The 27,921-nt window shown below is 38.4% G+C and overlaps 1 protein-coding gene across 3 annotated transcripts; it reads right to left on the bottom strand.

The window, feature by feature from the left end:
* Window positions 1-724: 724 nt before the first annotated feature.
* On the bottom strand, window positions 725-27,902 carry LOC126162567 (DNA polymerase subunit gamma-2, mitochondrial). 3 transcript variants are annotated; one of them, XM_049919154.1, is made up of 7 exons: window positions 27,701-27,902; window positions 3,314-3,718; window positions 2,553-2,803; window positions 2,309-2,473; window positions 2,038-2,224; window positions 1,229-1,452; window positions 725-1,146 (listed from the first exon to the last, which is right to left on the bottom strand). In XM_049919154.1, the coding sequence occupies exons 2-7, from the start codon at window positions 3,522-3,524 to the stop codon at window positions 1,087-1,089; spliced, it is 1,098 nt and encodes a 365-aa protein (XP_049775111.1). In that variant the 5' UTR covers window positions 3,525-3,718; window positions 27,701-27,902; the 3' UTR covers window positions 725-1,086. The 3 variants fall into 3 exon arrangements, with proteins under 3 accessions (XP_049775111.1, XP_049775112.1, XP_049775113.1); XM_049919155.1 differs by lacking the exon at window positions 27,701-27,902 and adding an exon at window positions 27,093-27,210; XM_049919156.1 differs by lacking the exons at window positions 3,314-3,718; window positions 27,701-27,902 and adding an exon at window positions 27,093-27,207.
* Window positions 27,903-27,921: the final 19 nt, after the last annotated feature.

The following is a 27,921-nucleotide window of genomic DNA, read 5'->3' as shown; positions in this document are numbered from 1 at the left end:
AGTTTTTGTCTTTCTATCTTGTCTACCTAAACTCCCTGTGGTTTGCCAGTTCTACCAGTGGGCTCACAAACATGGTATGATTTATTATTGACAGCACGTAATACAGCCACAGACTACAAATGAACACCTGTTTGTTGTTGTAATGTTTTCTGCTGGGAGCCAAGCTATAAACCCTTCTACATGGGCTAGCCCTCTTGCAAGCATTGAAAAGTATAATGTGTCAAACATAGCTTGAATTTTTCCATGATTTCTTGTCACTGTAGTTTTCATGCTACTTTATTCTACAAACGTCAGAACTGGAAATTGATATATGAAAAAATCTAAATACTTATAGTAAAAAGCTTGTTGAGGAGAGGTGGAGTTGTCATTGTATCTGCACCTTTCCATCATGTTCCCAATTCCCCATTAATGATTTCTTTTCCAGAGAGTGCTTCTGCTGTTGATACAAGGTTTTCTTTGAACAACGCCCATTTCACTACAGGTAGTGTTAGTATTCCCTCTCTCTCCCACATTCACTCCCCCTCTCCCTCTCACTTCCATGTTTCGTTCTGTAATACCCCTGTGCCTGTCGTTATGAATACAGGGTGTGCAATATTTATGTTACAGCAGTGTATTAATCTTATAAATCTTACTCTCCATTTGAGATTTCTTAGATAATTTTATTGCTGATTAAACTGGTAACTACATTCCAATTATCAACAGCACGAGGAGAAATCAGACATAATAACTTTCAGTCTTTATTTACCATTACATATTTACAGTAATAAGATAACGGGAAAATTTAATGTATTTACACTGAATATTGCATGTCTATATATTTAAGACTTATGGAGTAAATAATAAGAAATGTAACTTAGCCATAGTTTTCTGTCTGCTGCATTTTTGCAGCTGGCAACAGTGAACAAAGACGAACTCACTGAATGACACGAGAATGGCTTACTGGCAGTCTTCACACAACAAATTAAATACTACTCATATTATTGCCCCAAGCTGTCAGTTACAGTGTATATGAGTATAAGCTATTCCATATTTCCTATAGAAATAGAAATATGACGTGCATCCAAAGCAAAGTCAGCAGACGTCTGGTTAATAGTTCTTTAAAATTTTCTCCATGTACTCTCTCAGTTTGCTTATGTGGACCTGTTCCTGTTGGCAAAGTATCAAAATTTTATATTATGAGGTAGAAATTAAGGAAGACACAGTTATAAAGAGCAATATAGCAACTTACTTTCAGAGTAGTGTCACGATTTCTGAGAGTTATAATGCCATTCTTCAGTGATGTGTCATTAAGTACAGCAGTGTATGGAATGCCAAGTTCATCATTGCGTACAAATTGTGATTCAAGAGACTTCTTAACCAAATCTGGTAACAACAATGTGGAAATTCCACTATCACGTGTTTGCTTTGTTAAGTAAACTGCAAGCTGATTTAGTTCTTCACCTGCAGATGAAGCTGAAACATATAAAGCAAAAACAGCTGAATATCGAAATCTACACACACTGGTATTCTGTATGACTCTACAGCATAATTTTTAAAACTTACTGTAAATGGTGACAGGCTGTTTAATACTGTGTGATGTGTAATACCTCGAGCACAAAGACTGTATCAGCATAAAGAAAAGGAGTGTCACAATCATTGTGAAAAAGATCAGGTCACTAGTGCTGTTAAAGGGGTCAATGAAGATAACAACTCTGTGTGTGTGTGTGTGTGTGTGTGTGTGTGTGTGTGTGTGTGTGTGTGTGTGTGTTTTCTGGTTCAGTACTAAACTTTAAGTCACCATACAACAATGTGGGTGAGCTGATTCACAGTTCAAACAAAGGCAATGACATTCCATCTCCAGAAGGACCATGTCTAGTTGAGATGTGTGTTACCACAAATCAAGCTTCAAGTATATGCCTGCTTTACTTAATTATAATCACCACATGGAATTAATAAACAATGAAAAACGTTGTGGCCATTATGACATTTTTCAGAATAATTAAGTGTCAATCAGTACTGTGACAGCTGTTCACAGTCTGCTGTACAAGAACTACTTACATGATGCAGATGCAGAAAAGCTCAATTTGAAAGGTGCTAGCTTTCTGTGGAATCTCATTACTTCCCTTGGTAATCCAGCAAATGCCGTTTCATCATATGCATCACAAAGGAATGTAAATACAGCACGTTCTACAGACAAAGTGCTTTCAACAATGTGAGGTGTAACTTTCTTCCGTCCATCTTTTGCCTGTTCGGAGCATATGGCAAATGCCTTAAAATAAACAGATAGAGTCCAGCATAGACAAGAAATGATGCTACAACTTCTACATACTTCAAACACAGTTCTGATAGCCAAGTCTTGATCTGCTGTTGTCCAGTAACTTAGTGTTTCCACATTTTGTGAGCCCCATGGGAAATTGGCTTGAATATGCACAGACTGGTTTTTCTCATTGTTCTGTACATCAGACAGGACAAAACGACTTGGGCAGGCTGAAAACTAGTCACAAGGATTTTTCTCATAAATTATCTACGTTCTATTGTGCATAAATCTGAATACTATCAATTAGAAACATTACCTTTCTCCACCACATTTTTCTATGTCTTTGCCACTGATAATAAAAATGTGTTGCCTTTGACGGTGCCACAAACATAAATGTTTTCAAGAATGTGCATTTCTTAGGGTAGAAGTATTTTTCACTTTCATCAAGTATATGCTGCTGTTTCTCAAAATATTTATCTGCACAAAGATTTGGCGTCTCAACTACTACTCCAAATGGCAACTGTCCACTATTTAAATTTCTCACATATTCATATGCTTCTTTCAAGTCTGGTGGAGAAAAAAGAAAAATGAAGAAATTAGAGATAAACATTATTACCTGATGCACTGCATAAAAGTGTAGCAATACTAATAGTTTCCCTAAAAAAAATTAGCAATAAGTGACTCACTCACAGTGCTTCTGAAACTTTGTTTGCATTGGATCAAAATTCTTTCAAACTGTAATGAGAATAAACTACAATTTCCTGGCATAAAGTTTACCTTCACAGATGGGAAATAGCAGTTTTCTCCTGAATGTAAATGACAGTGCAATTGTTTACCACCACCACCACCACCACCACCACCACCACCATTAAGGTGACAGAACTACTACTTATCAGAATTGATAACTATGTTCATTTACTCATTCAGAGGTGCATTGTCCATGAACAATAAACTACCAAATGAACAATTTTGGAAAAGAATCACCTTTTAATAATATATGGGATTGTACTGCAGAAATAATTACCATTTTAATCAAAATGTTACATGCTGAATGTACATTACTATGATTAAGCTCACCATGAATGGTATGTCCAGCATCACTTCTGCTCACATAATGAGGGAAGACACCTATTTCAGAACTAATCACATTGGCATGTAACCATTCATGGCACAAAAACTTTTTCAACAGTTCACCAACTGGCCCAAATTTCATACAGTACAAAGAGTTCTCAGAGAAAATTGGTTTTGCCAGTGAATGTCTTTCACATATCTGCAATATTTTCTGCATCTTTAACAATTTTTTGCACAAACTAATTCTATTCCGATAGACTCAATCATTCTTCAGATTTCTTGTCTCTTGGTGTAAACGGAATGTTTCCTGTAGGAGCAACAAAATATTCTTCCTCTGTTACAGAAGCATTTGCCATCACATCCTTCCGCAAGTTTCCTTCTGTAACTTTGTCATCTCGAAGATACAAACTCCTAGGGATGAGAAAAAGAATGCCACAATGAAATTAATTGTCAAAGCTTATCACTACTGCTTCAGTAAACGAAAATAATGCTTACATGTCAAGAACTGTTATGAGAGGGTCCACATCTGTGGTATCAACCAATCGAATCTGATCTGCAAATCTTATAGCTTCCTCAAGTTGTTCAATCCCTCTCTCATTTGCAAAATCTACTAGTGACAATCTTTCAAGAAGTTCTATGGTATTTTGGTCAATTTTTGTTTCTGGTGGGAGTGAGTGCTTTTCTGTTACTGAGTACACTGGTTTCTGTGGCACTTTAGAAGACAGGAATCTTGCAACACTCCCAAAGACATATTCCTTTACAATCAGTTGTGTCAGTATTTTCATTTTTTAAATAATGACAGACTGAAATAAAGTCATATCACTATTAGATTTTGGAAAACCATGAACAAAAAATTCCAGTATAAAACATGCAAACAAGAGTGGGTGGGGGAAAAAAAAAAAAAAAAAAAACAGCAGCAGCCTCCTTAACCATTGACCTGTCGCGTGGGGACTTCAGAAGCCTAGCTTCTACATAAATGTCAATTACATACTTTTAAAAGTTTTCCAGCAGACTGTTACTCTTGGTAGCTTCCTAAAAGGGACAATACTTAACAACCGTGCTGGCAACAATCACTCTGCACACGTGTGCCATTAGGTACAGGCATGTGTTTCTGCATGAAGCTCTGAGGGACCCCATGCGATGACTGGCGTAAGTGTAGCTCTACAGGTTCCTTTATTTGTTTTGTGAATTTAAGTTTCTTTTGTTACAGTATTTATAGCAATGATTCGTTCTGTTGAAGAGCAGTTCAAATAAAATAAACATGGATGAATGATAGCGTGAATGAATTCTGAGATGGCTGGAAGAGGAAAATGACGAAATTATTGGTGGTGAGGAAGATGAAGAAGAGAATGTCAATTTTCCAGGGGAAGTTAGTGGTCACGGCACAGAGTCAAAGCAAGACCGCAAAGATAACAGTTCTCAAGACCATTTTCAATCACCAGAATCTTCATATAGTGACAAAGATGACATTTCATTATCAAATTTATCGTCACATTATTTCTATTCTGTCAAAAAAAGACGGAACCTACACTCCTTACCAACAGGCTGCTAGAAGACGACTTCATAATATTGTCACAGAACAACCAAGTCCCCAAGGAGCAGCATGTGAGGTTAGTAACTCTTTCAAATCTTGGTTATTGTTTATTGACTTAGAAATGTTGCAGCACATAGTAGACTGCACAAATATAAAAATAACATCAATGTGAATAAATTATGACAAGACAACGAGAGTGCGGGCTTACAAATTTGACTGAGTTTAAAGCTTTGTTTGGAATCATGTACGTAAGTCGTCACATACTTCGATTGATGAAATTTGGATTACTGATGGAACTGGTCTTGATTTCCGTTGTGTTGTTATATCGAAACGGCAATTTCAGTTTTTACTTAGAGCTCTTAGATTTGATGACATTCACACACATTGAGAGTGAAATCTAACAGACAAGTTGGCACCAATCAAGTGGTTATACAATGTCTTTGTCAATGATTACGAGAAACATTATAGAAACAATGAGTACATTACAGTGGATGAGATGCTACAGAATTTCAGAGGATCCTGTCGATTTCATCAATACATGCCCAGCAAACCTGCAAAGTATGGAATCAAGGTGTTTTCTTTAGTAGATGCTGTTACATTTTACACCGGAAAATTAGAGATTTATTTTGGTAAACAGCCAGAAGGACCTTTTTATCAAGACACTTCGACCAACGCACTAGTCAAGTGGTTAATTGCTCCCATATCAGGTAATGGATGAAATGTGACCCTGGACAAATGGTTCACAAGCGTTCCTTTGGCAGAAGAACTACTGAGAGATCACAGATTGACAGTGGTGGGTACACTTCGAAAAAATAAACCAAAAGTTCCAAGCGAATTCAAGCAGAAAGGTATGCAAGAATGCCCAGCAATTTTTGGCTATCAACCAACAATCACTTTGCTGTCTTGTTGCCCAAAGAAGAACAAAACAGTAATACTTATTTCACAATGCATCACACTGATGTCATAGATGATAGTGTCCACAAAAAACTTCCTGAAATTGTAAGGTTTTTTTTTTATTTTTTTTTTTTATTCTTCAATAAAACAGAAGGGGGAGTTGATGTGGTCAACCAACTTATCCACAGCTTCCAGAATGAGATTTTCACTCTGCACTCCTAAAGGTCCCGAGTTCGAGTCTCGGTCGGGCACACAGTTTTAATCTGCCAGGAAGTTTCTTATCCACAGCTACTCTGTTGTGTGAGTTTGCCACTGATGGGCACTACAACTGCTCTTTACTTTTCTGGATGTTGGTACACTGAATGCTCACATAATGCTGAACACAGCAGTCAATCAGTCACACAAAATGTAACAAAGTTTTCTTGAAAACACTGGCATTTGAACTCATTTACGAGCAACTATAATGACTTTGCCTCATGAGTTGAAACAGTGTATAATGTGATTCATGGATGTACCACCTGATGATGCTGATTTTGTACCAAGGAGAAAGCGTTGCATTCATTGTCCAAGACGAACAGATAGAAAATTCACATCTATTTGTCATTTTTGCAAGGGTAATATATGCCCAGCTCGTGCCAAACCAGTATGCGCCGTATGTGTTCGAAACGAAAACTAGGCCCACTTAGGTGTGTGAAAGTTTATACATTTTTTATCAGTTCATGTTACTTTGTATTTTTTATTAGTTTTATGTCTGTGTTGAACCCAAATAATTATAAGATTTAAAGAAATTGCTTGGTTTTCATAAAGAAAGAAATATCGTGATAAACTTGTTCCAAAGAGACTATGTGTACACAACTGTAAGTTAATTACTTCTTTATTTCATTATGGTACTATTACACAATTAAATCCTATAAAATAATATCCGAAACATATGTCATAACAGCAATAAGGTGCTGTTTATCCTTTTGGGGTCCCTCATGACCCCACACGATGCCTCACGTTACGAGAAAGACATGACGGGTTGAGGTTTAATAACTTACTCAGTTAAATTTTGATAAGTACAAAAAGCAGTAAGTAGCAGTGACAGTTTATTGCTGATACCTATACAGTTTGTTTCTATGATGTCTTTGTGTTATCTATAGGTATACCTTGACTTTTTACATGTACCCTGAAGGTTCCCTATCTTGGCAGGATTTGCAGCACATAATAAAGGAATGAATCAGTTAATGAATCAACACGTTTAATGGAATTATCACATGGAGTTAGCCTTGGATAAAGCATGTGGTAGACTTTTGTTTATTGGTAGAATACTGGGGAAGTGCAGTCAATCTACAAAAGACATTGCTTATGAATCACTTATGCAACCAGTTATAATATATGGCTCAAATGCACAGGGCCCATATCAAACAGGGCTAACAGGGGATACTGAACATATACAGAGAAGGGCAGGGCAGCACGAATGGTCACAGGTTTGTTTCATCCATGAGAGAGTGTCACAGAGATACTGAAGGAACTGAACTGGCAGACACACTATGACAGATGTAAACCACCTCAAGAACATCTATTAGCAAAGTTTGAAGAACGGGTTTTATATGATTACTCTAGGGACATACTACAAACCTCCTACACATCACTCACATAGGGATCAGGAAGGTAAAATTAGAACAATTACTGCACACATAAGAGGAAGAAAGTCTAATAACTGATACAACTGATACAATGGGACATACCCATTGCCATGCACTTCACAGTGGTTTGCAGAGTATAGATGTAGAAATGAGAAATCCTGTGTTCTTTCAATGTTCTGGATAAACAGTCTTTTTTTTTCCCTTGGCATATGCCTTCTATGTTCAGTTGATAAATTCATACTGAAAGTCCAACCTTAAGAATCTGAATGTCCTACAAAGGACCTCTTTGGTTATCTTTCCTCCATGGACCCTGACGGAAATGTTGTCTAAGACCCTTAGGTCTCATCTTAATAGTTGGTGCTCATATAGCACCACACAGGGGACACATGCATGGTAAGAGAGAGGTAATACCTGCAGATGTGAGCCAAAGTCCTTCATCACACACACTCCAAAAATGCCTAATGATGTGCACCACAGAGCCCTAACCAGAGTTCCCCACGATCAGCACTGTGCAATAATTCCCCAGAAAGTATTGTTCATACCCATCATACACTCCTGCCCAAAGCCAAGATGGAACTTTAAAAAAGCCAACTGATCTTAATTTTCCAAACAGATGGCAACATAGAATGGGAAAAGCTCAGCTTCGAGAACTAACCCAGATTCATTAGCATACTGGAAAGCACAGCAAAACAATGCATATTAAGAGGTTACTGCAAGGAATACATTCTTGGTTGAAATGAGTATAGCAAAAGGCTCCTTAAGGATATGAATACAACGGTGATCCTACTACTGTCTCTGACCTTCCACAATTGCTAAATGAGAGCTGACAGAACAGACAGAAGGAAACCATACCCTCCTTAAACCATACGTACTTCAGCAGGAAAGAATGGTTCTTAATCAGAGAGCTAAATATAGCAAACACTACCATCCGACATATATGTAACATAAATTTAGATGTTATGATGAATTACACGACCTCCCCCGACAAGTCAACGCAAGATAAACATATCGAAAGCGAAGCAAGACATCTCTTAAAAGTAAACAAATGGTCAGCCCCACAAATATCCAAGTTTTCCAGCACAGTTCAATTGGAAGAAATCATAGAAGCTATGAACAACACGAAAAGTAGAAAGGCAGCAGGAGCTGATGGTATTTACCACCAGTTTCTATTGAACTGTCATTCTGCTAGTTTCAAACAGCTTAAAACCTTTTAAAACATCTTGGGGACAAGTCATCTGCCATCTCTCTTTGAGAAAACTAAGATCACTGATGTATAGTAGCCAAATGAAGATCCCTCAAAAGTTGAAAACAACTACACCATTACAACCCTTAATGTCACGTTCAAGGTCCTTCAGAGGACCATTTGTAACAGTATCTGCTCAGCCATCAACAAACAAGTCCCTTTAAAGCAAGCTGGCTTTAGTGTAGGAAGAGGATGTAAGGAAATTGTTCTAGCAATAGCTACTCATGTCAAAAATGGCTTTGAGACTCAGAAGATAAACATGGGGATCGTATTAGATTGAACTGCAGCTTATGACACTGTCTGGCATGACAATCTCATGCTCAAATACATCAATGACATTCTGTGTCACAGACTAATCACTCTAACTGGCAACATGCTGAACAACAGAGACTTCCAGGTGTTATCAGAGAAGTCTAAAAACAGTTCACAAAATAAATTATGGTATCCCACAAGGTTCTGTTTTGGCCCCATTCTTTTTTATTTGGATACATACGACCTTCCAGAAATGCAGGCCAGGAAATTTATTGACACTGACAATATTGCTCCAAATGCTCAAGATCAAAGCTTTGGGGAAGCTGAAGCAACACTAACATGAGACCTGAAGATGATGGAAGAATACTTCAAACAGCTCTCTGTGGCCAAATCCTCAATAGCCCATTGTATCAACTCTTTACCTATGAGAGAATTAAGCAAACTACACACCTAACATCACATTTAGAGATCAAACTCCCCAATATTGCAACACTCCAAAATACCTACGTGTGACCCTAGACAGTTCTCTGACATAAACCCATCTCTACAAGGTCACAAATAAAATCAAAACTCTGAAGAATATAGTCCATCAGTTAACAGGAATCACCAAGGTGCCATGCAACAATCCTCAGATCATCAAATTTAGCTTTTTCTTACTCAGCCATGGAGTACTGCTGTTCCACTTGGCTAAACAGTATTCATACTAAAATAACTGATGCACATCTTAAGCAATGCACCTCATCACTGGGTGTCCCACAAATTCACACTGGCTGGTCCTTAGTAATACTCCACCACCATCCACACAAAGATCAGTGTCACTGCTGAACAGGTGGGCAAGAATAAAAAAAGAAAAAAAAGAAAATAAAATAAAAAATAAAAAAAAAATAAAAAAACACACAATTACCAATTCTTTCAAAATTTCATCGTCAGAACCCCAGTGACTGATGTTATTGTGCCATACAGCAAACAGCCTGAAGTGTAATAACTTCAACATGCAAGAAGCCTGGAACAATCGTGGTAGGAACAATCTTCCATGCAGCATCACCAATTAATCAAAACTCCCTAGGAGTGACCAGTAGGTTTTTTATCCACCCCAACGACACTGGAGCATACTGTATCAGATCAGAACTCAACTGGACAGATGTGGAACACTGCTACACCAATGGGGATGGAAGTTCTGCCCTGGATGTAACTGTGACGAAGAGCAGCAAACGGTATATCAGATAACATCTGAATGTTCCCTCAGAGCATTCAAAGGGACAATGGGAGACCTTCACAAGTTGTCTGCAGAAGCTTCTGACTGTATTTCAAACCTGGACTTGGGGCTATGAACCCATTGCAAATTTGATATTGTGTTTATCTGTGTAGAAGTGTACATATTTGTTGTAAATATGTCGTTTAGAATTTCTCCTTTCGTCATACACTAAATAATTATAAAAATAATGTGGTTAAAACTGAAACAATGTTTCAGATATCCTTTAGAATATGCGAAAACACACACACACACACACACACACACACACACACACACACACACACACACACACACACAGAAACAATTAAATGTCTTTATGTACAACATAAGAGAGAAGAAGAAATACAAAGTAAACGAAGTACCTAAGATACTATAAGCACTTGTTTCAGAGCAGTATTTTGAACACAAAAGTCTTCTGTATATAGGGTCACACCATGCTGTAAATGGAGTTTCTGCATTAGTAGACCAAAAGGAAGGCTACTGCAACCTCCACACTGGTTTCATATGCTTAGTGGCAAATAATGTAGGACACTATATGACTCTAAAGACAGAAAATTTTTATGTTAACTGAGTCGCCACAGAGCTTTTGCACAAGGAGATATAAATATCCCTGACAATGATATAACAAAAAGTCCTGGGTCAGGAGAGATAAAGTGTAGGCAGTAACTGACAAGTGAAAGTAACAGCTAAAAAAAACCAACACAAATGGTAGAAAATATCATGAACGGAAGGTGTGAGTACAAGAAGAAAACCATAGATAAAATAATTTTAAAAAAGTATGTCAGCAATAACAAAGGTATTTCCTTCTAACAGTGATCTACAATACTATATTATTTGCTATCCTGGGGCAATAAGAAGCCAAAGTCAAGCATCAAATGGAATACTGAACAAACTTTAGGAAATTTTAATTAAACTAAAACTCTAAAATAATCCTTAGAATCATGAAAACCATGTCAATCTTTCTGGACCTAAGGAATTTTATGGCTCAAACTGTGAGCTTTTGTTAGATATCCTAAAACAATTCAGGGTTGATTTGCAACACCTAAACACCATGGTGAACACAAAATCCAAAGAGATTACCTGTCTCATTTGGTTTTATCAAGCCCATTCATTCACAAAATTGACATCTGAATCTGGAGGATAGGACTAACAAGAAAACTAATAAAGTACACTGAAAATAGGATCAAAATGTAAAATAATCAAGGAAGATTTAACTGACAGCATCACTGAAAGGATCCAAATCAACCTGCTAAAGGAAATCACCAAACAAACCAACTTAGAGATCTTCTTCAGGAAGTAATCAACATCAAAGATGCCCCACTAAAACTTCAGTCAAAATACTGATACATCAGCAAAGTAGAAACACTCGAGCACATAGGAGAGACCACAAAGAAAAATGACCTGAATAAGAAAGCATTTGCAGAATGATTATGCAGTCTTACGAAAGAAAACCAAACATCGTGCTTTTCAAATACATCATATAATAGTTCTGAAACCAGTAGTTTTGTATACAGCTGAAACATAATATCTCAGAGGTGGTAAAAGATTCCTTAGAAAGAGGGTGGTAAGTAGCAATCTGTCTTTTCTTACATTGTTGATGTTCCTACATGGAGTCTCCATTGTTTGATTTAACCAAAAATATATTTGACTTTTTCTACAAGACACCCAAAAATGACATATAACAAGTACAAAATGAGATCTCCAAACAGTAGAAATCAAGCACAAAAATGGTTACAAAAACATATCATCCACCAGTGGGATGAACTGAGATGAACAATAGCCAAGATGCAGTGCCCTCTGGGTGAAGGATTCCACTAATGGAGGAATCTTTGCGCTTAGAAAGAAGTGTAGGTGACTGCCAAATGCAGCAAAGTTTTACATGGTCCAAGTAAGATCAAACAAATAAACAAAAGTATATTACAAAATTCAACAATGGAAAATCCAGGTTGGAATGTAACAGTGTTATGAAAAGGGTAGTTGCTGCTCACCATAAAACGAAGATGCTGAGTCACAGATAGGCACAACAAAAAAGACTGTCAAAAATGAGCTTTCGGCCAACAAGGCCTTCGTCAGAGATTGAACATGCACAGCGCGCGTCTCTGGCTTCTGAGGCCACATAAGTATGTAACAAAAGTAGTCATCAACTCTATTATTAGCTTTAACATAACAATGTTATACTAAGCATAATTCCATTACAAATGGGTTCTCTTTGTCCTCTATTCATCTGACAACTAACTCACCCAGCAAATTATATGAGACATGGGCTGTAACATTATGGTGGGGTCCAAACTGTAGCATATCTTTCCTGTTATAATAATTTTAAACCCACAAAAATTGCTAGAGATGAAAGTAAGGAAAAAATCTTGGTCAAATCTATTTGCAGTATGACAACTAACTGTGTAACCATCAAGTCAAAGAAAAAGTACATTTATTAAAACACCAGCTGTTACCAACTGCACTCGCATTTCAGTACAATAAGTAATGGAGAGTAAGAAAGCTATTGTACCTGCAACAACATCTGCTATCCTCATATGTCTGCTATGTCCATAAGCACAGCTTATGATGTGCTACCACTAACTCCACCCCCCTTCCCCCACAACTGCCCCAAAGCATGATGACGTGGCATGCATACTGTGTTGCTGCCGAGCACTGCATGCAGCCAGGTGAGGGCAGGAGCAGACATCTAGGTATCATGTTGCTGAAGTGTACAAGTTTTACAACGTATACACTGTACAACAAATTTAATAATTTTTAAAAGTGATTAATGTTCATCCACTACTTCACACTTTAAAGTGTTGACTATTTATTTATTAAGCTGTCTTGGTACCAAATTTGATCAAAATTGATTTAGTCATGAAAACTTTTTCACATGTTATAGTATGGAAGTATGCATTAAAAATACTGAGAATTTTATAAACATTGTATTCATTATGTTGAATTGTATTATGCTGGATAAATCAATCAATAAAAGCATTTTCACAAATTTGATAAAGTTCAAAAGTTGGAGAGTAAACAGCCTTTTCAAATTTCATCAAAATCCATTCGGCAGTTTAGTCATGAAAAGTTAACAGACAAACACACTATCATATTTAGAAAATTTAAATTACAGTATATTTCTTTCCCTGCCCCAATTTTGATGAAATAAAGCCTACGGTACCTGTGGAAATTCCATGAAAATTCGCCTAACTGTTTTGGAGGTTAGCGTGTTCAACCAGGCAAACAGAATGGCTTTAGATAAAACTTAATTACAGTATCTTATTCCCTGTGATCTGATTTTGTTGAAATAAAGTCTATATTTTGCCCCGAGCTAGACTTTATTTACCTGAGGAAACCCCATGAAAATTTGTAGAGTAGTTTTGGATATTAGTGTGTTCAAATACATATGATGGTTTTACAGTTTTAATAAAAGTGTAGATAAGAGGCATGCACTAAATGGATACTGACACTAGTAATAGGAACACAGAGAGAATGATGTCAAGTGTACATTACATATAGGAGGTACATCTGCAGAAGAGTGTGGGGACAAAAACAATCAAGTCATTACCATGTGAATGCAGAATCGAGTACAAGTTCGCATCTCTCTGGTTTTCTTAGGCACAGACCACCACTAATATTTAAGGTATTTAAGTGTTGTCGATTTTTCTAAGCTCAGATAAATTACAAATGGGACACCACACACTGAAATTTAACTGTCTCTTCCTAGCATACAGGGTGATTATGACTAAACTTTCAAACTGCTGTAGAAATAACACCACCGGTCAGAATGACGTCAAATTGGAATGGAATATTATCAGGCAAGGGGGAAAACATACAGCTGTAGAAGAAAAATTGTGTGAAATTGATCAATAGATGGTGCTGTATGTGTCAGAATATGTAAATGAAAACACCTGTCCTGCGCACAATCCACTGATGTTGGTATAAACATGCCAGGTACACGGCATTTCCTCCTTTCGTGTCTGCAATGTTTGCCATGACCCACTCAATGCAGGATTGCACTCTGCTTGTAAAGCTGTATTTACATGAATGATGAATGAACATGTCGCTCTGCAGCAGTTCCGGACACTGAAGGTTTTGAAAAAAGGTGTTGGTCTGATGACTGCCACGCGTCTGGAGAAAATGATTTGGAAATTCAGAAGAAAGGTTCTTTTGTTGTGCAACCTGGTAGAGGGAGGAAACAAACTGATTTGATGTCAGTGAAAGCAGTGGGCACAGCAATGCAGGAGATGAGTGGTGGTGTGCAAACATATAGTGCATGGAGAAATGCCCAAACATTGGACATAGCCATGAGCACAGTGCATAAAATCCTGTGAAACATCCTTCTTTGCTATCCATTCAAAATTATCCATGTGCATGAATTGCTTCCTGTTGAACTGCCAGCAAGAGAGAGCTTTGCTTTAGAATTTCTTGCTTGCATGGAAGTGGACAATGATTGGCCATGGAAGATTCAGTGGATAGACAAAGCCCACTTCCATCTGACAGGATATGTCAAATCCACACACAAATCAACCAGCACCAATTCATCCTGAAAAGGTCACTGTGTGGTGCAGGTTTACGACATCATTTATCATTGGGCCATATTTTTCAAAGAGACAGGTGCTTCTGGTCCTGTTACCTGCACTGTCACTGGTAAGCGCTATGAGTGTCTTTTGTGCAACCATGTTGTTCCAGCTCTCCAACAGAATGGATGTGTGGATGGGATAAGACGGCGCACCTCTATACATTACAAAACCACTTAAACAGACGCTGAAGCGCCATTTCGGAAATGCTAGAATTATCAGTCGCCATTTCCCCACAGCCTGGCCACGCTGATCACCTGATCTTGTTCTGTGTGACTTCTGGCTGTGGGGCTCTCTGAAAGATGTTGTCTTCAGTGTTTCGATTGCAAACTTAGCTACAGTGAAGGCATGCATTGCGCAACACATTTTGAATGTGGCCCTGGAAACACTGCGATCAGTTGTGAAACAAGCTGTTTCTCAATTTCAACTTGTTGCAGAAAACGGTGGACAGCATATTGAACAGGTTTTGTGCCAGTTACAAGGAAATTAATAATTTGATTTGATTTTGATTCATGCTTTTTATGCGGTTTTTGGCCTCAGGATTTTTCCCATCCGATGTGATATTACCTTGCCATGGTGGATGGACTTACGCAACTGACAGTATCACACCTGTACACCCATGCACACTGAGTAGTACAGTTTGTTTAACATCAAACGTACACCTTAGGCATTGTTGTATGATTCACTTGTCATTTGCAGTCGACCACTATTAAACTATGATGCTTACAGCGCCATCTATTGCTACATTTTGTAACCATTTATTTTTATTCTGTCATATGTTTTCCCCCTCCTCCGATAATATTCCGTTGCAATTCGATGTCATTCTGACCAGTGGTGTTATTTTTACAGCAGTTTGAAAGTTTAACTTTAACTATAATCACCCTGTACTTTAATATCCTTACCTGCATATCCCCCTCCCCTCCCCATCCCTCTACTCCTATCAGCTCTCATGAATATAAACTATGTATACGTGAATGCAGACTTTCTCATCGTATACTACTGATGAAAGGTTCTGGGATTTAGGCATATACAGCCAAATGGAAGCTTTAAGTGTTGATATAATATGTGTTCCAATATTTACAGAGTTTGAACTGCTGAAAAACAGTGAAGCTCACATAATACTAGGTACAGAATGCTGGGTGAAACAGGACATTGATAGCTGTGAGATTTTGGGGGAAATTTTGTGTGTATATTGGAAGGATAGGGTAATGAGAAATGGAAGTGGTGTATTTGTTGCAGTAGACAAACTCAAATCCACTGAGACAGAAATTGAAGCTGCATGGGAGATTGTTTGGGCAAGACTCAGTATCTGGGATAGGCATAAAATTGTAACTGTATCGTTCTATCACACACCCAACTCATCTCCTGATGTAATTGAAAACTTTAAAGAAAATCTCAGTTCACTTATAAGTAAGTTCCCCCAATCATATTGTAATCATCAGTGAAGAATTTAATCATTCAACGATCAATTGAGAAAATAAGACATCCTTTGAAACAGCATTAAATGCCTTCTCTTGAAAACTACCTAGAACAGATAGTTTGAAACCCACTCATGATGGAAATACATTAAATCTAATGGCAACAAATACTGATTTCTTTGAGGATGTCCACATAAAACTGGTATCAATGACCGTGACTCAATTGCGGCAACAATGATTACCAAAGTAAGGACAACTAAAACAAGCAGAAAGATATATACGTTCAGTACATTAGATAAAAATCAGTAGTGTGATATCTCAATAATAAACTAACTTTCAGCACAAGGAAAGAGCATGAAGAGGAACAATGACTCAAGCTTACAGGAACAGTTGACCATGCATTGGGTAGATATGTAACCAATAGAATAATTCATAACAGAAGAGGCCAAAGAAAGAGAGACTACTGCACACTAGATGTGAAACAAAGCATAGGACTATAGATAGAGAGATGTTGAATGAAACACATTTGGCTGTCAGGAGAGCAATGTGTGAAGCCATAATGAATACTGCAGTAGAATACTGTCAAATGATCTTTCACAAAACCCAAAGACATTCTGGTTGTTTGTAAGTTAGTTTCTCGTCCCTAGCAAATGAGACAGAAACTGAAATTGAGTGTAGGAAAGCAAAAGCTGAAATGCTTAACGCCATTTTCAAATGTTCATTTACAAATAAAACCCAGGAGAATCCCCCAATTTAATCCTCATACTACAGAAAAGATGAGTGAAATAAGTATTAGCATCGGTGGTGTTGAGAAACAGCTGAAACCTTTAAAACTGAACACACCTCCAGAACCCAATGGAGTCCCTAGCAGATTCTACATTGAATTTGCAGCCTTCTAAATATAATCTATCGTACATCTCTAGAACAAAAACCATGCCCTGTAGTTGGAAGAAAGCACAGGTAACACCTGTCTGCAAGAAGGGTAGTAGAAGTGATCCACAAAACTATCATCCAATACCCCTGGCACCGATTTTTTGTAGAATCTTAGAACATATTCTGAGCTCTGAGATATCTCTCTACGCCAAGCAGCATGGGTTCCAAATAAACTGATGGTCTGAAACATTACCCCACTTCTCTCACGACATACTGAAAGCTCTGGATCAAGGCAACCAGGTAGATGCAGTATTTCTTTATTTCTGAAAAGCATTTGACTGAGTACCACATCTAAATTTATTGTCAAAAGTACGATCACATAGGATATCAATGAAATTTGTGACTGGATTGAGAACTTTCTGGCAGGGAGGACACAGCACGTTATCTTGGATGGAGAGTTACCATCAAATGTAGAAGTAACTTTGGATGTGTCCCAGGGAAGGGTTTTGGGACATTTGCTGTTCATACTGTATATTAATGACCTTTCAAACAATATTAATAGTAAAATCAGGCTTTTGCAGATGATGTAGTTATCTATAATAAAGTCCTACCTGAGAGAAGCTGCATAAATATTCAGTCAGATCTTGATAAGATTTCACGCAGTGCAGAGATTGGCAATTTGCTCTAAATGTTCAGAAATGCCAACACAAAGGAAGACGAAGTAAATATTCCATAATTCGAATCACGAACAGCTGCCAATATGAGTAATGTAGAAGTAAATATCCTCGGAGTAGTGAAGAAACTTAAATTACTAAATAAAAGCAAGTCTTCTGGTCTAGACTGTATACCAGTTATGGTTCCTGTCAGAGTACGCTGATGCATTAGCTCCATACTTAACAATCATACACAAACATTCGCTCGATGAAAGATCCGTACCCAAAGACTGTAAAGTTGCACAGGTCACACCAATATTCAAGAAAGGTAGTAGGAGTAATCCAGTCAAATCTAAAAGCCGTAAATTCAACTAAATACCTAGGTATTACAATTACACACAACTTAAATTGGAAGGAACACACAGAAAATGTTGTGGGGAAGGCTAACCAAAGACTGTGTTTTATTGGAAGGACACTTAGAAAATGTAACACACCTACTAAGGAGACTGCCTACACTATACTCATCCGTCCTCTTTTAGAATATTGCTGCGTGGTGAGGGATCCTCACCAGATATGACTGGCAGAGTACATAGAAAAAGTTCAAAAAAGGGGAACATGTTTTGTATTATCGTGAAATATGGGAGAGAGTGTCACATAAATGATACAGGATTTGGTCTGGACAGCATTAAAAGAAAGGCGTTTTTCGTTGCGATGGAATCTTCTCACGAAATTCCGATACGCAACTTTCTCCTCTGAGTCTGAAAATATTTTGTTGACACCGACCTTCATAGGGAGAAATGATCACCATGATAAAATAAGGGAAATCTGAGCTTGTACGTGTTCGTTCTTCCCACGTGCTATATGAGATTGGAATAATGGAGAATAGTGAAGGTGGTTCGATGAACCCTCTGCCAGGCACTTAAATGTGATTTGCAAAGTATCCATGTAGATGTAGATGTAGATTGTACACTTCACAAAAGAAGAAAAAAAAAAAAAAAATGTAGTAACCTATGACTGTAATATCAAAGAGTCACGGCTGAAATCTGCCCATTCATACAAATAACAGGGAGTAACACTGCAGGGATATTAAATGAAATGATCACATAGGCTCAATTGTGAGTAAAGCATATAGCAGACTTCAGTTTATTTATAGAATACTGGGGAAGTGCAATCAGTCTACAAAGGAGATTGCTTACAAATCACTCATACCACTCATTCTAGAATAATATCGCTCAAGTGTATGGGACCAGTACAAATATGACTAAAAGGGGATATTGAAAAATATACAGAGAAGGCCAGTACAAATGGTCACAGGCTTGTCCGATCCATTGGTGTCACAGAGTTGCTGAAGAAACTGACCTGGCAGACTCCTGAAGATAGTAGTCTTTCTCGGGATAATTTCAGTCTAACTAGCAAAGTTTCAAGAACTGGCTTTAAATGACTTTACGAATATGCTGCAACCCCCTACTTATCACTCACACAGGGATTGTGAGGACAATATTAGAATAATTACAGCATGCACAGAGGCATTTAAAAAAATCATTCTTACCACACTCCATATGTGAAAGGAATGGGAAGAAATCCTAATAACTGGTACAATGGGACTGGGACGTATCCCCTACAATGCACTTCATGGTGGATTGCAGAGTACAGATGTAGATTTATACTAGTGATGTGCCACCTCCACCTAGCCTGAGGCAGCTGGAGCCATGGACAATTTGTGGAGGTGCACCACTGGTATAAATACTGGGACATTTATAATATCTCGACCCTTTACCAGAAGATGATTAGTATCACACTTGCAGAAATGCTGTGGTATCTTAAGACCGCAAATCGGTTGGAAACCCATGAGATTTTCATCATCAACAATGGAAACTAACATAGTGGTATAGCTTTGCTGGTTCTGTGAACAGGTACTGTGCACTTCTAGTAGTAGTAGTAGTAGTAGTAGTAGTAGTACAGTCTCCACAGGTCAACACATTTTTCGTATCCTGAAGAATTTACCTCTAGCAGCAGATTCCTGAACCTCTAGTGTTTATTATGATTATATGTAAGAGCATGGGGATCTGAAGAAATTTATGCAAGAGGAGACAGTATTATAACACTGCCATTTTTTGAAACAACATTTTTTTTATTTGTGTAACAGTAGTGAAATTCCTGAATGGAACAATATAAAAGATAAGGGAACGGCAACCACTGATCTATGGGAGACTGATGTGAGGCACACAGGCCCACATAACAGAAAACAGTATTCACTACCTTTTGAGCTCTGGCACTTTTTCTAGTAAAAGTACACAGAACCACACAGGTATCCAAACGCACAGTATCAGACTCGGTACTACTGATTACTGAGATCAGTTGCCTGGGCTTGATGGATGGGAGGGGAGAGTAGGGAAGGACGCACAAGGCAAGGAGGACATAGTTGTGTAGTGCGAGACAGCAGTGGGAAAGACAGATGACTCACTCATTAGACAGCATGACAGAAGGAGTTCTGAGAGGGTAGAGGATATAAGAGATATGGAATAGGGAGATGAGGGAGAAGGGTTAGCCGAGGTTTAGGACAGGGAAATTGTGAGAACACAGGATATTGTTGGAGAGATAATTCCCACCTGTACTCAGAAGATCTTGTCCTGGAAGGGAGTATCCAAAAAGCACGTTTAGTGAAGCAGTTAAAGCCATGTGTGTTGTGGTATTCTGTCTATTTGGCAACTGCATCACACTAAGTTTGCAGTTGGCCACCGTTTCATGGTCACCATTCATGCAAGTTGACAGTTGTGACTTCTGAAATTTTCCCAGCGTATTTCTTCTTCCAGTAATTTTTGGGTCTGCAGCCGGATACCACCAACATTCTGCCACGATATTTCGGCTCAGAGACGTCCGGCCATCCTCACGTGAGTAGACGAAGTACTGAAGAGACCTGATGCAGTCGTGGTATTTATAGCGAATTCCACGCATGCGAACCGTACTGGCAGTTTACGGCACATGCGTTAGGCAGCCAAGTTGTGTGTGCTGCTCTCAGTGGTGAAGTAAGAACAAACTAATCGCTAAGTATCAACTGAGCATGTCGATTACATTGTGACGGCATCATTTTAATAATAGGATGCCAATTTTTATCAAGCTGAAAGCCATTGTCACAATTCATTAAATTATCAGCAAGACATTATTTCCATGGATTCTTTAATTACAGAGTCCCAGAGGCTGGAAACTGGTGCTAAAATTTTGGTGTTGTTGTATTCCATTGAATGTCCCATGGAAATGCAATGTTCTGCCACTGCTGATTTTAAAGGGTGCCGCAGTTGGGTGTGTCTTTCGTGTTCTACACAGCATTCGTGGACCGTTTGTGTCGTCTGATCTATATATACAGAGCTATACTCACAGGGAATTTTATAAATACCAGGCTTCCTCAATTGTAAATCGTTTAATGGATCCAATCCATGGAAAAACGTCTTGCTGATAATTTAATGAATCATGAAAACAGCTTTCAGCTTGATAAAAATTGGAATCCTATTATTAAAATGATGCGGTCACAACATAATAGACATACTCAGTCAATATTAAGCGATTAGTTTGTTCTTACTTCACCACTGAGGGCAGCCCACATAACTTGGCTGTCTCGCACATGTCACCACCTACTGCATGCGCCATAAACTGCCAGTACCATTCGCACGCGTGGAAATGTTGATGGGATCTGGCTGCAAACCCGAAAATTACTGGAAGAAGACAGTTGGTTATCTGTCATGCCCACAGACTACTGCACAGTAACTGCACCATAAATGATATATAACACAGCTGCTTTTACATCTGACCCTGCCTTTTATAGGATAGGAAATGCCTGCAACAGGAATGTGGCACGAGGTGGTGGGTCAGTGTATGGGACAAGTCTTGCACCTGGGTCGTCCACAAGGCAATGACACAGGTGGTGCAAGATTGATGGCAGGAATAAGGATATTCTATAGGTTATGTGTGCAGCAAATCACTACTTTGGGGAGATGAGTGCATGATGAGAGGTAGTCGAAGTACTAGTGAAGGATGTGGTTGAATTTTCTGAGGCCCTGATACTGAGAGAATAGAGGAGTGCCATTCAGAGGCTGGTTAACAAATTACTAGTGTCAGAGGAAATGGCATGGAAGATCTGTTTATGGATCAGCTGGATAGTATATTACCTGTCAGCAAAGAGTCTGGTAAGTTATCAGTATATTTTGATAGCTCCTGCTATCCAGTGTTGTATGCAGCATTCATGGCTGGCAAGGCTATTAGGAAAATACTTTTTTACACGGAATGGGGACAGCTGTCAAAGTGAAAGGTACTGCTGGTGGTTGGTGCACTTCATATGAACAAACATGTTTATGGAACCAAATGAGAGCTGGAAATCAACATGCATGAAGATGGCTCATTATGTTGAGAAGATTAAGGTGAAGCTGATTTTGGAGTAGGTTTCAAGGTTGTGGAGGAAGGAACAAAGGTTATCCTTGCCTTGAGCCCAGATCATGAAAATACTATCAATGACTCTGACCCAGACAATGTGTTTCAGATGTTGACTGAATAGGAAGAACTAGTCCAGATGGTCCATAAATGAATTAGTGTAAGATGGTGCCATGTAGGTACCTATGGCAGTATCAAGGATTTGTTTATATATTAGAAATAAATTTGGGTCGCAATGTGGTTAGCTAGAATTACAAAAAAGGTGATGGGTTTGGTATCAGGAGGATGCCAAGGAGACACATGGTATGTTAGTATACAAGGACATCACATTCACAGTGACCAACACAGAGTCTGTGGTAATGGGACAAGAATTGTGGGAAGGTGGTGAAGGAAGTGAATGGTGTCCTGGATGCAGGATGGGAGGTTACAAACATCAGTCTGGAGGTGTTGGTCAACAAAGGCAGTAACCATCAACAATGATACAACTATTAGGGAGACATGTAGGATTGGGTTCGTAGAGTATGTAAGGTGTAGGACTGCGGGAGTTGCTGGCGTGAGGAGGGAGACAGATTCAGGTGTCACGTTTTGGGATGGACCTATGGCCTTGAGAAGCTGCTGGAAGTCATGTTCGGCTTCTGGGATGGAATCATAGTCTTAAGATTTATGTGGAGAAGGTGTGGAAAGTTGGTGAAGAACCTAAGCCACATAATCACTGCAGTTCATAACCACAGTGGTTGAGCCTTTGTCCATGGGAGGTACGATAGGATTTGATGGTCTGGATCGTTTTCATGTTACAGATAACTGTGTATTTCATAGAAGTGATGTTTGACTCACTAAGGTGGGATTTGGGAAAATAAGATGAGGCCAGGTTAGAAGTGAGGAATTCTTGAAGGACAACCATGGAATAATTGCATGGGAGGAAAAGATTATCATAGTTGGAGGGAGGTTAAAACTGTTCTAAAACAATGTTCCACGTGGAGTATTGTTTGGCTGTTGTCAGTGAGCTGCACTGCAAAGAAATGTTTCAACTACGGAGATTGAGTAAAGGTGAGTAGGTCCATTACAAGTCCACCATGGTTCAACTTAGGTTTTGGACTAGAGGTGATGCCTATAAACAGTATTGGGACTTCTGGGTGTCTTTCCTGCTCCTCCTCACATTACCGCACTACACTGCCCCTGTCTTGTGTGCCCTTCTCTGCACCCTCCACACATATATCAGCCTAAGCATGTACTCTCAATAATCGATACTCAATAATAAAATGTCACTGAGGATGCGGTTGTGTGTGTTTGGGTGACTGTGTGGGTGTCTGTTCTTCCTACTAAAAAAAGAGCCAGAGCTCAAAAGCTAGTGAACACGTACCACATATCAGTTTGCTATTGGTGGGCAGCTTCCTTTTGCTTATTTTACTTTAAAAAAGCAAAAATTTATGCATGAGAAGAACACTAAACATATGTCCTAAACAGCAATTATAGTAATATACTCAGTACAATGTTTAATAGAAACCAATTCATCTGTAATGTTATACGTGTACTGTGTTACAACTGCTTTCATGTGTTGAACATCATCAGGTTGCCAAATTGTGTTTAAGTCACGACACGAATGATCTGGTTATCATATGTAATGTCAAAGACCAGCTCCAAAAACACTGATCATAAACAATCTGTCAACCACCTGGTAGAAGTATGCACACTGTACACAGTTTATGAATAAATGTGTGGTAATACAGAAGAGATGGTTTCTGTTAATCACTAACATTAGTGTCAGCTGTGGTGCTGGACATTATCAAGATTATATTCAATATATTTCTGAAGGTAAATTACATTGATTGTACTAGTAGCATATATGAAAAATGGAACTTGTTATATAATTAACACAATTATGTACACCACTTGTTTTCATTAATCTGCAACCACATCAACATATGATTAAATCACGTGTATCCAGCAAGTTAGGAAATAGAACCAGAAAATATGCACAAAATATATTTCTATTCATATACCAATTATGTTAGGCTCACACAGAATACTAAAATCTGGAAACAGGGAAAGAAGAGTCACAACTTCATAAAAAAAAATGTTTCCTGGATATCAACAAAAAACAGCAAAAAATCCCACTGATTAACAGTCTTCAAAGTGGAGAAACAAGGAATAAAATGGCTTATATGAATTGCATTATACCGCAGACAGGGTTGTAGCCTCTCCCCGATGTTATTCAATCTGTATATTGAGCAAGCAGTAAAGGAAACAAAAGAAAAATTCGGAGTAGGTATTAAAATCCATGGAGAAGAAATAAAAACTTTGAGGTTTGCCGATGACATTGTAATTCTGTCAGAGACAGCAAAGGACTTGGAAGAGCAGTTGAACGGAATGGATGGTGTCTTGAAGGGAGGATATAAGATGAACATCAACAAAAGCAAAACGAGGATAATGGAATGTAGTCGAATTAAGTCGGGTGATGTTGAGAGTATTAGATTAGGAAATGAGACACTTAAAGTAGTAAAGGAGTTTTGCTATTTGGGGAGCAAAATAACTGATGATGGTCGAAGTAGAGAGGATATAAAATGTAGACTGGCAATGGCAAGGAAAGCGTTTCTGAAGAAGAGAAATTTGTTAACATCGAGTATAGATTTAAGTGTCAGGAAGACATTTCTGAAAGTATTTGTATGGAGTGTAGCCATGTATGGAAGTTAAACATGGACGGTAAATAGTTTGGACAAGAAGAGAATAGAAACTTTCGAAATGTGGTGCTACAGAAGAATGCTGAAGATTAGATGGGTAGATCACATAACTAATGAGGAAGTATTGAATAGGATTGGGGAGAAGAGAAGTTTGTGGCACAACTTGACCAGAAGAAGGGATCGGCTGGTAGGACATGTTCTGAGGCATCAAGGGATCACCAATTTAGTATTGGAGGGCAGCGTGGAGGGTAAAAATCGTAGAGGGAGACCAAGAGATGAATACACTAAGCAGATTCAGAAGGATGTAGGTTGCAGTAGGTACTGGGAGATGAAGAAGCTTGCACAGGGTAGAGTAGCATGGAGAGCTGCATCAAACCAGTCTCAGGACTGAAGACCACAACAACAACAACATACCGCATTTGCTTAGAAAACTTGTCTTAGTATCATATTCTGGGTTTACTGCATTATTTTCATACCTTTAATTTTTTAAATAGTGACCTGCATAATTCAAAGTTAAACAAAATGTGTTCTGAAAGCTTTATTTTGGGATTATTTGTGTAAAACTTGATCCAAACCCAGGATTCAACCAGATGAAAGTGGAAAACCTCCCAAAACCACCCTAAAAACACACTGACAGACCTGACTTAATATTTTTCGACTGAATTGGGACATTCTTGTCTCCCAATTTGACACATTACTGTGTAACCTTGCCAAATGGGTTGCGGTAGTCTTAACTTTTATGACTACTTATTCCACTATGTTGCACTCCGTAGAATTTTTAGAAGGTACAAACTCCGAGGGTTTTTTTATCTTGAAATTTCACTATTGTCTTCCTTTCCTAGGCTAGAAAACATTTTCCTCTTTCTGGCTTTTTCATTTGGATCTACACATGAAGCACACTTGAGCACATCTACAATATAAAATGGCCATGTTCTACCGTCTACTAAATTTGCTTCACAGTATAAAACTTAATACTGTTTCATCCAAGCATCACTGCACGTATCTGTGGATGGACAAAACTCACAAATTTACGTTTTACTGCAGGAAGAGGGAGAGTGTCCTTGGAGGAATTACGGACAGGTAATGCCAAGGTATGTTACAGCAATGTTCATACTGCATAGCGAGGGACAAGAAGACATCCCTTTTAATTTGCTAGGGTACTTAGCACCAAGATTTCTTAACAATTCCTTGCTGCAACTTGGAAAAAGACTGTATAATTAAGTGACATGGGAAAGACTGTGGAATTTTTCAACACCATAATTTAAAGGTTAACAACTGCCTTCACGACAACACAGTGCCAAAACTGATGCTGCGACAAGAAAACGGCACCATTTCTCACGCACAGCCTTACAGACAAAAAATTGCAACGTTATATAATGATTGCTAAAGTCACAGCATTTCCCCATCACACTTAGCAATTCTAAATCTGTGGTTAATAGAATCTTAGACAATCACCGATCTAGATAAACAAGGAGTATGTAACGATTTAAAAGTGTGGAATCCTGGCTCCTGTAGGAAGTAAGTTATCACTGTTGCCACCCGCTTTCAGATGCCTACGGATATGAGTGTGTTGTAATGGGGGGGGGGGGGGGGGGGCTGACATACAACAACAAAGCAAAGGTATCAGCAAAGGTATCACACATGAATTTAAACAAATGGAAGACACAAATATAATGTTGTGTGGGCTTCGCTCTCTTTTCTGGATTTGATATGATGTTATGTAGTAGTCTGTTGCAATCTTCAGTCCATAGACTGATCTTATGTATCTGTCCACATCAGTCTATCCTGGAAAAGCCTCTTCATCTATACATAACGACTGCAGCGACATCCGTTTGAACTTGCTTGCTGTGTTCTTGCCTAGGTGTCCCACTAGAGTTTTTACCCTTTGCACATGTTCCTTGCTTTGCACTCCCTCTAGTTACCAAACTGAGTATTCCTTAACGTCTCAAGAAGTGCCCCATCAACTAATCCCATCTTCAGTATTCTTCTATATCGCCCCAATTCAAAAGCTGCTTCTCTTCTTGCACTGATCGCTTCTCATCCACAATTCACCTCCATGTAAAGCTACACTCGAGGTAAATTCAGAAAAAACAGACGCATCAATTTATACTTTTATGTACTCTGGTGCAAAAACATTTAACAAACTAACATCTAACATAATGCAAGAATTTGGGAATCCCTCCGAAGTTAAAATTAAGAACACCCCGCAACAGCCACAATTCCACTATTCCCACAAATCATCTAAACTGAAATTTCCTGTTGGCTGTAAAAAACTAGCAGTATTCATTGTAAACCTGCATTGGAAGTGTATTGTACTCAAACCTCTGGTTGTAGACAAAGTCAACTATTCTTTGAAAAATAAAATTAGTTAACCATTACCCACTGCTCTCATACGAAACTGGAGTAAGCTTCCTAGTTCCTACACAACTACACTTTCATTCTTACGCATGAAGAAAACTGCTTTAAAAAAGCCAAACATGGTAGTATAAGACTACCTGCTCCTTTCAGAGCCCTCCGAACTAAAAGATAAACACTAACCAACTAACTCGTTAAACTATTGGCCTTCGGCAAATAAATGGTGCACCAAAAATATAGTCATAGGTAATGATACTAAAACTGCCAAAGTTTCTATTACGAAAGCTGCGCGCTCGACATTTTTCTGCCTCTCACTGGAATTTGAAACACACCAGAATATATAAATAAATGCTGCCAATGCGGCAATTTCTATCCGTGATGAAGTTTGTTGCACAATAGTTTTGTAAAATATTTTTAAAGGCTTATTTCTTTGGCATGTCGCGTTTTATTGTAAAATTTAAATGTCAAGATTCTGTGCAATAATAAGCAAGAACTCATCGCAATTTACTGAAATTTTTACTTAAAACGCGGTAAATCGTATCGCCGATCTTGCTACTAGGATCTTATCAATTGGAGCCATTAAACACAGAACACCAATATCCAATAAGCGTTTTAAAGATCCAGTAACTCACTCGGTGGAACTTGGCACTGTTGCTCTAATTTGTCATTAACTTCCTTCCTTATTTCGCTAACGAAGCTCTCGAGTTTTTGTTGAATTTATGAAGCGTTTGTCAGAATTCGGACGTCACGATTTGACCTCGTAATATTGCGAATTTTTGAATCTGCCTTATTTCATGTTGATGAATGAACAGTAAATGCCAGCAACACATTCAACGAAACTATTTTTCATTAA

This window comes from Schistocerca cancellata, chromosome 2, assembly GCF_023864275.1.
Source record: "Schistocerca cancellata isolate TAMUIC-IGC-003103 chromosome 2, iqSchCanc2.1, whole genome shotgun sequence".
Classification (NCBI taxonomy): Eukaryota; Metazoa; Arthropoda; class Insecta; order Orthoptera; family Acrididae; genus Schistocerca; species Schistocerca cancellata.
The sequence above is the reverse complement of the archived record's forward strand: the minus strand, read 5'-3'. Positions and strand labels throughout refer to the sequence as shown.

Excerpts from the sequence above, each read along its gene's own strand:
- LOC126162567 (XM_049919154.1), bottom strand. The coding sequence starts at position 3,524 with ATGCAGAAAATATTGCAGATATGTGAAAGACATTCACTGGCAAAACCA. Across the intron at positions 2,804-3,313 it reads TGCTGGACATACCATTCATG|ACTTGAAAGAAGCATATGAA; the intron begins GTGAGCTTAATC and ends TTTCTCCACCAG. Across the intron at positions 1,147-1,228 it reads ATCGTGACACTACTCTGAAA|GAACAGGTCCACATAAGCAA; the intron begins GTAAGTTGCTAT and ends CTTTGCCAACAG.